At 51.0% G+C, this 11005-nt stretch overlaps 1 protein-coding gene and 1 pseudogene across 2 annotated transcripts; both read left to right on the forward strand.

Moving 5' to 3' along the window:
• The first annotated feature begins 1159 nt into the window (after nucleotides 1-1159).
• Nucleotides 1160-4550, forward strand: LOC115898710 (annotated as a pseudogene). The gene has a single exon (XR_004058401.1). The product of XR_004058401.1 is annotated as a cyclic AMP-dependent transcription factor ATF-4 pseudogene (transcript).
• Nucleotides 4551-4890: 340 nt separating this feature from the next.
• On the forward strand, nucleotides 4891-8917 carry LOC104677257 (cancer/testis antigen 1-like). Its single transcript, XM_030934428.1, has 3 exons — nucleotides 4891-7599; nucleotides 8258-8392; nucleotides 8632-8917. Exons 1-3 carry the CDS (start codon nucleotides 7340-7342, stop codon nucleotides 8768-8770), a joined length of 534 nt encoding a protein of 177 aa, XP_030790288.1. The 5' UTR covers nucleotides 4891-7339; the 3' UTR covers nucleotides 8771-8917.
• The last annotated feature ends 2088 nt before the right edge of the window (nucleotides 8918-11005 follow it).

The following is an 11005-nucleotide window of genomic DNA, read 5'->3' on the forward strand; positions in this document are numbered from 1 at the left end:
TTCCAAATCTAGTGTCTGATTTGAGTGCTAGCTAGCCATTGGATAGATGCTGGAGGAAAAACAACTGTTCTCTGATTTGATTTTATGCTTAAGCAGATTTTCTGGAAGCTTGCACACCTGTTATCTTTGAAAAAATAAATCGGTTATTGGTTAATTTTTTCCCCAAACAGTGATACAATGAGTTATGATTATAACATGACATACGTGTACCTCAAAATCATTGTGTAGTACAAATCGCAAAACTTACAGGAAAAATGGGGTTAGGGGCACAATACTCAAAACCTTTGTCAGTGACACATAAAAAAAGAAGATGGGAACCTAGTAACAATGGTAGCACAGTTCTATGCATGTTAAATGGCTAAAAATACTTACGTGCTGCAGCAAGTATGGCACCTCACCTTGAATAAGACCTGAAGTTTGCTTGTGGAAATGGCGGTGGAAGGGTTGCAGGCCATGAATTGGTGAAAGGAGGGTGTTCTGAAATTGGACAGAAAGTTGTAACACCAGATGCGGACTAGTGTGGCTTATACTACGTGTGCTGAGCCGAGGGAGTGGAGTAAGGTGGGAATCCCCTGGGAATTTAAGTAAACACTGATCAAAATGTTTGTTTAAAACCAATTCTCTTGTATTCATTACGTTGGCATTTAGGAATGAAGTGATGTTTCCAGGACCTATGTTGATTGAAAGACCAAAGATTTTGTACCTGTTGAGTCTACGTCTTTACAGTACACTAAATTTGTAAACTCAGAAGAATTTAAAGATTCAGTCAACAATTGGGTATTTAGCAAGGCACTCTGGGAAACAGAAAAACTATAAGACAGTCTCTGCCTCGGGGCGACCAACTACTTTTAAAAAATTTAACTGGAGTGTATATGAAAGAGGAAATGGAGGCGGCCTGGTGCAGTGTGGCTCACGCCTGTAATCCCCACACTTTGGGAAGCCGAGGTGGGAGGACCGCTTGTGTCCAGGAGTTTGAGACTAGCCCGGGCAACATAGTCAGATGCCATCTCTACAAACCATTTTAAAAAATTAGTCGGGCGTGGAGGTGCGCACCTATAGTCCCAGCTACTTGGGAGGCTGAGGTGGGAAGATGGGTTGAGCACGGGAAGTCAAGGCTGCACTGAGCCGTGATTGCACCACTGCACTCTGACCTGGGTGACACAGTGAGACCTTGTCTCCAGAAAAAAACAACAACAAAAGGAGGAAATGAAAATCTAGAAAAATACGTGAAATCTTTTCCTATCAAATGTTTCCCCCTAAGCTTTAATGATCCTATTTCAATAAAGGAAATATGGGAGAATATTGATGACTGGCAGCATGTAGTGGTTAAGAGCACCGGACTGGGAGCTGAAGAGTCTGTGATTCCCGAACTCCTGGGCTCAAGCGATCCTCCCACCTCGATCTCCCAAACTATTGGGACTATAGGCATGAGCCAACATGCATGGCCGAGTCTGTGATTCTTTACTGGAATTGAGTGACGTGTGTTTTCTTCTTAAATGACATTGTGAATTTCCAAGATCCTTGAAATCTCTTTGCATCTCTTTCCAATTTGCCGTCACTATGCCTGAAGTTCAGCTGAAATGCTTATATTTCAGCTTAGACCATTACCTGTATTCTGATCAAATATGTTATGGCATCGAAGCTAATTTTGAGACATGGTCCCTAGGCCATGGGACCTACTGACCAGAGATGGAAGTCCATGTGCTGCTTCTGTCCCAAGGGAGATGAGTATCTGTTAGGGGCTCACTCGGGACTCTGTGCTGCTACCTGAGTGCGATGCAGATGCTGGAGACTTGAGAAGATATCACTGTAGACCCCAACCCTGTTATAGCTGATGAGGAAAAAAACTGAAACCATGTATTATTGCCCCCACAAAATGCACGTATTATATTGATAAGATGTGAACAATATATTATTCCTCAATATTCTGCAAGTTGCCTTTCCATTTTGTTGATCGTTACTGAATCCTTCCACCCCAAAAAGGATTATATGAGAAGATTGTGAACAACTGTTTGCCAACACATTAGATAACCTAGATGAAATGGACAAATTCCTAGAAATGTACAAACTATGAAAACTGACTCAGGAAGAAACAGATTTCATTTCCTTCAGATCTATACCCAGAAGTGGATAGCTGGATCATATGGTAGTTCTATTTTTAAGTTTTTGATGGACATTCACAGGCCTGGAGGCCGAAGAGGGAAGAAAGGATTTTTGGACCCGGCCCGGGACACTGCTATCTGTGCCCCAGCTGCTCCAGCTTCAGCCATGTCTAAAAGGGCCCCAGACACATTTCCAGCTGCTGCCCCAGAGGGTGCAAGCTGTAAGCCTTGGTGGCTTCCATGTGGTGTTAAGCCTGCGGGTATGCAGAGGGCAAAAGTTGAGGCTTGGGAACCTCTGCCTACATTCAGAGGATGTATGGAAACACCTGAATGTCCAGGCAGAAGTCTGCTGCAGGGATGGAGCCCTCCTGGGGAAACTCAACTAGGGTAGTGCAGAAGGGAAACCTGGGGTTGGAGTCCCTACACAGAGTCCTCCCTGGGGCACTGCCTGGTGGAGCTGTGAGAAGGGGGCCACCGTCCTCCAGACCCCAGAATCGTAGATCCACCGGCAACTTGCATTATACTCCTGGAAAAGCTGCAGACACTCAACACCAGCCCAGGAAAGCAGCCGAGGGGGCTGTATCCTGCAGAGCCACAGAAGGCCTTGGGAGCCCACCCCTTGCATCAGTGTGGCCTGGATGTAAGACATGGAGTCAAAGGAGATTATTTTGGAGCTTTAAGAATTAATGACGATTTTCTGCTGTCCCCACCCACACATGTAGTTTCCTCCACACGTGCGTGCCTTCCCTCCTCCCGGCCTTCAGGGTCCATGGCCACCATGGCGTATTAGGGGTAGCAGTGCCTGTGGCAGCATTGGCCTTGGCAGTGGTGGCAGCAGCACCAGGCTCTGCAGTGGCACCCACCGGCGGCTTAAGCCATGGCACTTCTCACAGCATTCAGCAGCAGCATTGCTGTAACTGACAAAGACACCTTCAAATTAAGCACATTCCTTGATTCCAGCAAAGCACTGCACCATGACCAAGATGAGCTTCCTGAGCAGTGAGGCGTTGGTGGGGGCTTGATGTCCCCCTTTGACCAGTCAGGTTTGGGGACTGAAGAAAGCCTAGGTCTCTTAGATGTCTACCTGGAGGTGGCCAGGCACTTCAAACCTCATGGGTTCTCCAGCGACAAGGCTAAGGCAGACTCCTCTGAATGGCTGCCTGTGGATGGGTTGGTCAGTGCCTCCAACAATGGCAAGGAGGATGCTTTCTTTGGGACAGATTGGATGTTGGAGAAAACGGATCTGAAGGAGTTCGACTTTAATGCCCTGTTGGGTATAGATGACCTGGAAACCATGCCAGATGAGCTTCTGGCCACGTTGGATGACTCGTGTGATCTCTTTGTCCCCCTAGTCCAGGAGACTAATAAGGAGCCCCCTCAGACGGTGAACTCGATTTGCCATCTCCCAGAAAGGTGAACAAAACCCAACCAGGTTGCCCCCTTCACCTTCTTGCAACCTCTTCCCCTTTTCCCAGAGGTCCTGTCCTCCACTCTAGATTATTCCTGTAGTCTAGAGCTGGGAAGTGAAGTGGATATCTCTGAAGGAGCTAGGAAGCCAGACTTCACTGCTTACATTTCCATGATCTCTCAGTGCATAAAGGAGGAAGTCACTCCCTCAGATAATGATAGTGGCATCTGTATGAGCCCAGAGTCCTATCTCAGCTCTCCCCAGCACATCCCCTCTACCTCCAGGGGCTCTCCGAGTAGGAGCCTGCCATCTCCAGGTGTCCTCTGTGGCTCTGCCTGTCCCAAACCTTATGACCCTCCTGGGGAGAAGATGGTATCAGCACAAGTAAAGGGTGAGAAACTGGATAAGAAGCTGAAAAAATGGAGCAAAAACAGAACAGCAGGAACTACGTATCACCAGAAGAAGAGGGTGGAGTAGGAGGTCCTCGCTGGTGAGTGCAAAGCCCTGGAAAAGAAGAACGAGGCTCTGAAAGAGAGGACAGATTCCCTGGCCAAGGAGATCCAGTACATGAAAGATTCGATAGAAGAGGTCTGCAAGGCAAGAGGGAAGAAAAGGGTCCTCTAGTTGAGGGTAGTCAGGAGCATCAGTGTGCTTGTACACAGGAGTCTCGCGCTGTAGCTGTGTGTTTGAATAAATTATTTTGTAGTGGAAAAAAAAAAAAAGAATTAATGGCTGTCCTGTTGGGTTTTGGACTTGCATGGGGCCTGTAGACCCTTTGTTTTGGCCGATGTCCTCCTTTTGGAAAGGGAGTCTTTACCCAATGCCTGTACCTCAATTGTATCTTGGAAGTAACTAACTTGTTTTTGATTTTACAGGCTCATGGGCAGAAGGGACTTGCCTTATCTCAGATGAGACTTTGGACTGTGGAGTTTCAAGTTAGTGCTGAAATGGGTTAAGACTTGGGGGACTGTTGAGAGGAGATGATTGTATTTTGCAATGTGAGAAGTACATGAGATTTGGGAGGGGACAGGGGTGGAATGATATGGTTTGGATTTATGTCCCTGCCCAAATCTCATGTTGAATTGTAATCCCTAGTGTTGGAGGAAGGGCCTGGTGGGAGGTGATTGGATCATGGGCGTTGGTTTCCCCTTTGCTATTCTCATGATAGTGAGCTCTCACGAGATCTGGTTGTTTAAAAGTGTGTAGCATCTCCCCCTTCACTTTCTCTTTCTCCTTCTCTGGCCATATAAGATGTGACTCCTTCCTCTTTGCCTTCTGCTATGACTGTAACTTTCTTGAGGCCTCCCCAGCCATGCTTCCTGTAGAGCCTGCAGAACTGTGAGTCAATTAAACCTCTTTTCTTTATAAATTACTCAATCTCAGGTAGTTCTTTATAGCAGTGCGAGAACAGACTAGTACCGTCACTATTGATGAGAATGTTGAGCTATAGGTACACTCATACATTACGGTGGAAGCGAAAATTGGCTCAAACCACTTGGGAAAACATGGCATTATCTAGTAAATTTCGAGATATGTATTGCCTGTGATACAACAATTCCAAAAAGAAACTTGGACATGTGCTTCAAGAGACCTGTACAAGTATGTTCATAGCCAAGGGATGGAAACTATCCAAATGCCTGCCCATCATCAGCAGAATGGATAAATTAGAGGACTATGAAACTCTGCCGTAATGTAATAGGTAGTTTCCAAGAACTCCAATCACATACAATGCGAAACTGTGTTACTGTGGGGTTAATGAAGTGAACGAGGCAAGCCTACTGGACCATCCAAATCTGTCCTGATCCCGGCTGGAGTTTGATGCCATCTAGTGGCAGATGTTGCTCTGGCTGAAATATTGATGGAGGAGATTTCCGGCCCAGTGGCTGACTGAGACTTCCAGGACGGTGGCAGTATCCCCGGGAATCTCTCAATCAGTTAGGACTTCCTTTCTTGACTTGATCTGGTGATAATAGGTCAGGAAAATAATGGGGACCAGGAGACCCTCCCTCTGTCTTCCTGCTTCCTAAGACAGGGTCACGTGTACTTTACTCTCCCTTCCCTGACCTGTTGAAGGTAAGAACTTTAGCCTGCCTCTGTCTGAGAATGGGGACTGAGCAGAGGATGACAGGAAGGATGGCAATCACTAAGTGGGTTATGTCTCATTTTCAGCTATTCCAGGTGTAATTGTGTTATCAAGTAGTGTTCTCTGGTTTTTAAAATCCGTCATTTAATGAAATATATGCAATGAAATACAGTAGTGAAAACAATGAACTGGAGGTACACGCAAGAGCTTGGGCGAATTTTTCTTTCCTGTAAGTAAAAACATTTTTAACTGATGTATGATAACTCCACATATTTATGGAGTATATGTGATATTTTGATACATGCAGACGCACACACTATGTAATGATCAAGTCGGGATATTTAGGATATCCTCCACCACCTCAAGCATTTATCATTTCTTTTTTGGGGGAACATTTCCTATCTTTTAGCTATTTTGAAATATACAATAAATAGTCCCTCTACAGTGCTATCAAACACTAGAACTTACTCCTTCTATCCAACTATATGTTTGTCCCCAGTAACCTCCCCACCCTCCCCACCTTTCCCAGTCTCTGGTAACCATTATTCTGCTCTACCTCCAAAAGATCAAATTTTTTAGTCTCCCCGTGAGTGTCAATATGCTTTTCCCAGGTGCAGAGGCTGCTGATTCCTGGATTTGGACGGTGGGGGAGAGTGGTTTGGATTGCAGTACCTCCCCCTTCCTCAGGGCTAGACCCTGTCCGGTCACCTCCTGTTGCCACAGGTGTGCCTGGCACAGACATCCAGCTCCCAGGGCCATGCCGCCCTCACCCCTGCATGCCTCTAGAGGTACCTGTCCCGTGGATTTGACCCCCCTTCCGGACACACAAGTAGATCAGCACCCGGCAGACACAGGGTCACCTCCCAGCTCCCCACCAGGTAAGAGCGACCAGGACAGGGACTGATACTGCCGAATCCAGGAGCCAGGCCCAGCCCAGCCTCAGGTCCAGCAGGTCCCGCCTGTCCACCTGCGCCGGGCCTAGAGCCCGGGAGCCCCTGGCTGGTGGGAGGCCACCCGCAACCCACCCCACACGCAGCTCCAGCTCCCCCACCAGGCGGGGCGACTAGGACAGGGACAGAGCCTGTTGAACCCAGGAGTGAGACCTGGCCCTGGGTCCTGCTGGGCCCTCCCGTCCACCTTGGGTGGACCTGGCACATGGGAGACCTTGGCTGGCAGGAGGTCACTCCCACCTGACATGCGATTCCAGCTACCCCACCTGGCTGGGCGACCGGGACAGGGACGGAGGCTGCTGAACCCAGTTAGAGGCCTGGCCCCGGGGTCTGTCCTGGACGCTCCCCCAAGGACAGGCAGGATAGGCAGGGTCCGGGACGACGGCCGCACAGCCCCGGCCCTGTGTTCCCAGGCCCGCCTTGCTCCTCGATGTGAGGAAGACCAGGGAGACGGGACAGGCTGGGCCCCGCGGTACCGGACTACCTGCAGGGCTCCCGGGACAGGGGCCTGGTGGACCGCCGGCTGCTCAGGGGTGACGGGTCCAAGCTGGCATGGCGGCCACCTTCCGGCCCGGGCTCTCTTGGGGCGGGGCAGGGTTGGCGAGAACCAGTCATGTGCTCCGGGGCTCGCTCAGGGTCTCCCAGGGCCGGAAGTAGGGCCCCTGTGCGCAGGCGCCCTGAGGATCCCGGGCTGCCCCTCGCACGCCAGGGGGCGGAACTTCCTGCAGCCTCACTGCCTCCGCGTCCTCGTGGGCCCTGACTTTCTCTCTGAGCGCACCACAGAGGCTCAGGAGCCATGCAGGCCGCAGGCCAGGGCACAGGGGGCGCGGCGGGCGATGCTGATGGCCCAGGGGGCTATGCTGGCGGCCCAGGAGAGGCGGGTGCTGCGAGCGGCGGAGGTACTCAGGGCATCGCGGCAGCAAGGGCCTCAGGGCCAGGAAGGGTCTCAGGGCCAGGAGGAGGCGTCCCTCGTAGGCCACGTGGTGGCCCGGCTTCACGGCTGAATGGATGCTGCAGATGCAGGACCAGGAGGCCGGACAGCCGCCTGCTTGAGTTGTATCCTGTTCTGTTCTGTTCTGTTCTGGACAGTTCTCGTGGCGGGGTGGGGGCCGGGAGATGGGGAGGGCAGGGCCAGGTGGGGGAGAAAGCAGGGGAGATGTGAGTAAGGGGTTGGGTGGGGGTGGGGGTGGGAATTGGGAGGTGGGGATACGGGAGGCCAGCTGTGAGGAGGGCAGCAGGTAAGGGCTGGGAGGTAGGGGGTGTGCAGGGTTGGGGAGAGGGGATGGGTGATGGGGTTAGGGGCACTGGGTCATGCAGGAAGGGGGGCAGGGGCCAGGAGATAGGGGGACCCGGGTGTAGGAGGGGATCAGGAGGTGGGGGGAAGGGAGCAAGATGGGAGCGGGTGGCGGGAGGTGGGGAGAGGGAGGGTTGGGTGACGAGGAGGGGGCCGAGTGATGCGACAGGGGGCAGGGTGGGGAAGGGCCTTGTAAGGGCATGGAGGAGTCACCTTGGGGTGCAGCAAAGGAACGTGTGGAACCAAGACAGCTGAGTGGGATGTGCTACTGGGCCAGTGCCTGGGGAGACAGCCTGGGAGGGATGCGCTGGGTAATCGGGGGTGGGGGTGAGGAGTGGGGAAAGCTGACCTGGGGTAAGCAGCAGGCCGGAGGCACAGCCCACGTCCTAGGAGATGATGCCTTAACAGGGCCCCCACCAGCTACCTCACCATGCCTTTCCCGACACCCATGGAAGCAGAGCTGGCCCACAGGAGCCTGGCCCGGGATGCCCCACCGCTCCCCATGCCAGGGGTGCTTCTGAAGGAGTTCACCGTGTCTGGCAACATACTGACTATGTCAGTTCAGGACCAGGACAGGGACGGGGCCTGGGTGGGTGGCGTGCGCAGCGTGGCAGGGTGGGGGCTGGGATCCGCCTACACCCCACGGTCAGGTCTCCAGAGACCTGAGAACACCCCAGCACAGGGTCTCAGAACAGAGACCTGGTGCACCAGGCCCGCCACCACCCGAGGGAGCCCGGGGAGATGGGTGCAGAGGTGTCGCCTTTAACCTGATGTTCTTCGCCCCTCACATTTAGCCGACTGATTGCTGCGGACCACCGCCAACTCCAGCTCTCCATCAGCTCCTGTCTCCAGCAGCTTTCCCTGTTGATGTGGATTACGCAGTGCTTTCTGCCTGTGTTTTTGGCTCTGCTTCACTCAGGACAGAGGCGCTAAGCCCAGCCTGGTGCCCCTTCCCAGGCGTGCCTCCTCCCCTAGGGGATGGTCCCTGCACCAGTGGCCACTTCATTGTGGGGGCCTGATTGTTTGTCGCTGGAGGAGGCCGGCTTACATGTTTGTTTCTGTAGAAAATAAAACTGAGCTGCAATTCCGTGTCTGAGTCTCTTCTCGACGAGCGAAGGCACCTTCAGACTTGCGTGCCCTTGTCCTCGGGTTGCAGGGGAGGCTCTGGGATTCAGAGATTGAAGTAGCACAAGGTAATGGAAGACAATTTGGGAAATGGGGGAAAATGAAAAGCCACTGGGTCCCGCCGTTCAGCTTTAACTACTGTGGACGTTTTAGAATACTTTCCTCAATATGCTTGCATTTATGTGTTAAATATATGACAGTAGCACATATAATGTTTTTCCAGCTCAGCATTAAATTTGTTCCCAAATTGTCTTCATTGAACATACGAGCTTTTTTACTTTGAAAAAATTCTTGAAAAACATGTACTTGAATAGGTGCATAAAACCAGCATTATCATTTCACTGTTAAGCATGTGATATGGGTCGGGCATGGTGGCCCACACCCGTATTCCCATCGCTGTGGGAGGCTTGAGGCGGGAGGATGACTTGAGACCTGGAGTTTGAAGCCACTCCGGGCCATGTAGCGAGATTCTGTCTGTAGAAAAATCATTTAAAGGCCAGGCACGGTGGCTCATGCCTGTAATCCCATCACTTTGGGAGGCCGAGCAGGGCGGATCACCTGAAGTCAGGAGTTCGAGAGCAGTCTAGCCAACATAGTGAAACCCCATCTCTACTAAAAATACAAACAGAACACATTAGGCAGGCATGGCGGCGGTGCCTGTGATCCTGGCTACTCGGGAGGCTGAGGCAGGAGAATCACGTGAACCCGGGAGGCGGAGGTTGCAGTGAGCCGAGATCGTGCCACTGCACTCCAGCCTGGGCGACAGAACGAGACTCCGACTCAAAAAGATTAAAAAAAAAATTAGCTGGGCGTGGTGGTGTGTGCCTGTAATCCCAGCTACTTGGGAGGTTGACGTAGGAGAATCACTGGAACCCAGGAGGTGGAGGTTGCAGGGAGCTGAGATCATGCCACTGCACTCCAGCCAGGTTGACAGGAAAAGACTCTGTCAAATATATGTATACACGTGTGTGTGTGTATGTGTGTGTGTGTGTGTGTGTGTATTTAAAAATTAGGTGGGTGTGGTGGCAGGCACCCGTAGTCCCAGTTACTCAGGAGGCTGACATGGGAGGGTGGCTTGAGTCCAGGATCTCGAGGCTGCAGTGAACTATGAATGCACCCCTGAGCTTCAGCCTTGGTGACAGAGCGAGACCCTGTCTCTAAAATAATAATAGTAATTCAAATAATCTAAAATCTTTGTGTACACGCAATATAACCAAAACACAGGTTCATTCCCTCACCTCTTGGAGATCGAATTAACAAGAGCGATGTCTGCTATGAAGAAGCAGACTTTCTGCCATGCTTGGTTTAGGGGAAGACGTACAGGCTCCTGCCTTTAAGGGCTCTGCTTCCCTTTGTGGGCAGAGAGCAGGGCCTTTTAAAGGGGGACTTGGCATGAATGGTAGGCAGGGGAGGGGGCAGGCGGCTGCGGGGTCTACGTGACATGCTGAGGTGCCTTGTCTGCTGCACGGACAGGCTGGCACCATCTTGGCCAGAGCTACATTGGAAAGGGGCTGTATGTCAAGCTGAAACAGACATATTCTTGAGCTGCGTTCCGGGATGCTCTTAAGTTGCTTGGAGACAACTTGATCCCTTTGAGTTTTGTTTTAGAATTTGCTCGGTGGGACCAGAGCATATTTTAATGTAAATTCATAGTATTAGTTGACAATCTCCAGTTGCTTGGCAAGGCTGTAGTTGGAAACGAGGACTCATACGCTGTCAGTAGGAGTGGTAGTAACCTCTATCTGGACATTTATTTGGCATTTTCTATTGAGGGAAAGATGTACATACCCTTCCACCTGTAGGGAAAAAAAAGAAAGATCAGAGTGTTACTGTGTCTATGTAGGACAGGAAGACATAAGAAACTCTGTTTTGACCTGTACCCCGAAGGATTGTTTTGCCCTGAGATGCTGTTAATCTGTAACTTTGCCCCAACCTTGAGCTCACAGAAACGTGTGTTGTATGGAATCAAGGTTTAAGGGATCTAGGGCTGTGCAAAGTGTGCCTTGTTAGTAAAATGTTTACAGGCAGTATGCTTGGGAAAAG

This window comes from Rhinopithecus roxellana, chromosome 7 (genome assembly GCF_007565055.1).
Source record: "Rhinopithecus roxellana isolate Shanxi Qingling chromosome 7, ASM756505v1, whole genome shotgun sequence".
NCBI classification, from domain to species: domain Eukaryota; kingdom Metazoa; phylum Chordata; class Mammalia; order Primates; family Cercopithecidae; genus Rhinopithecus; species Rhinopithecus roxellana.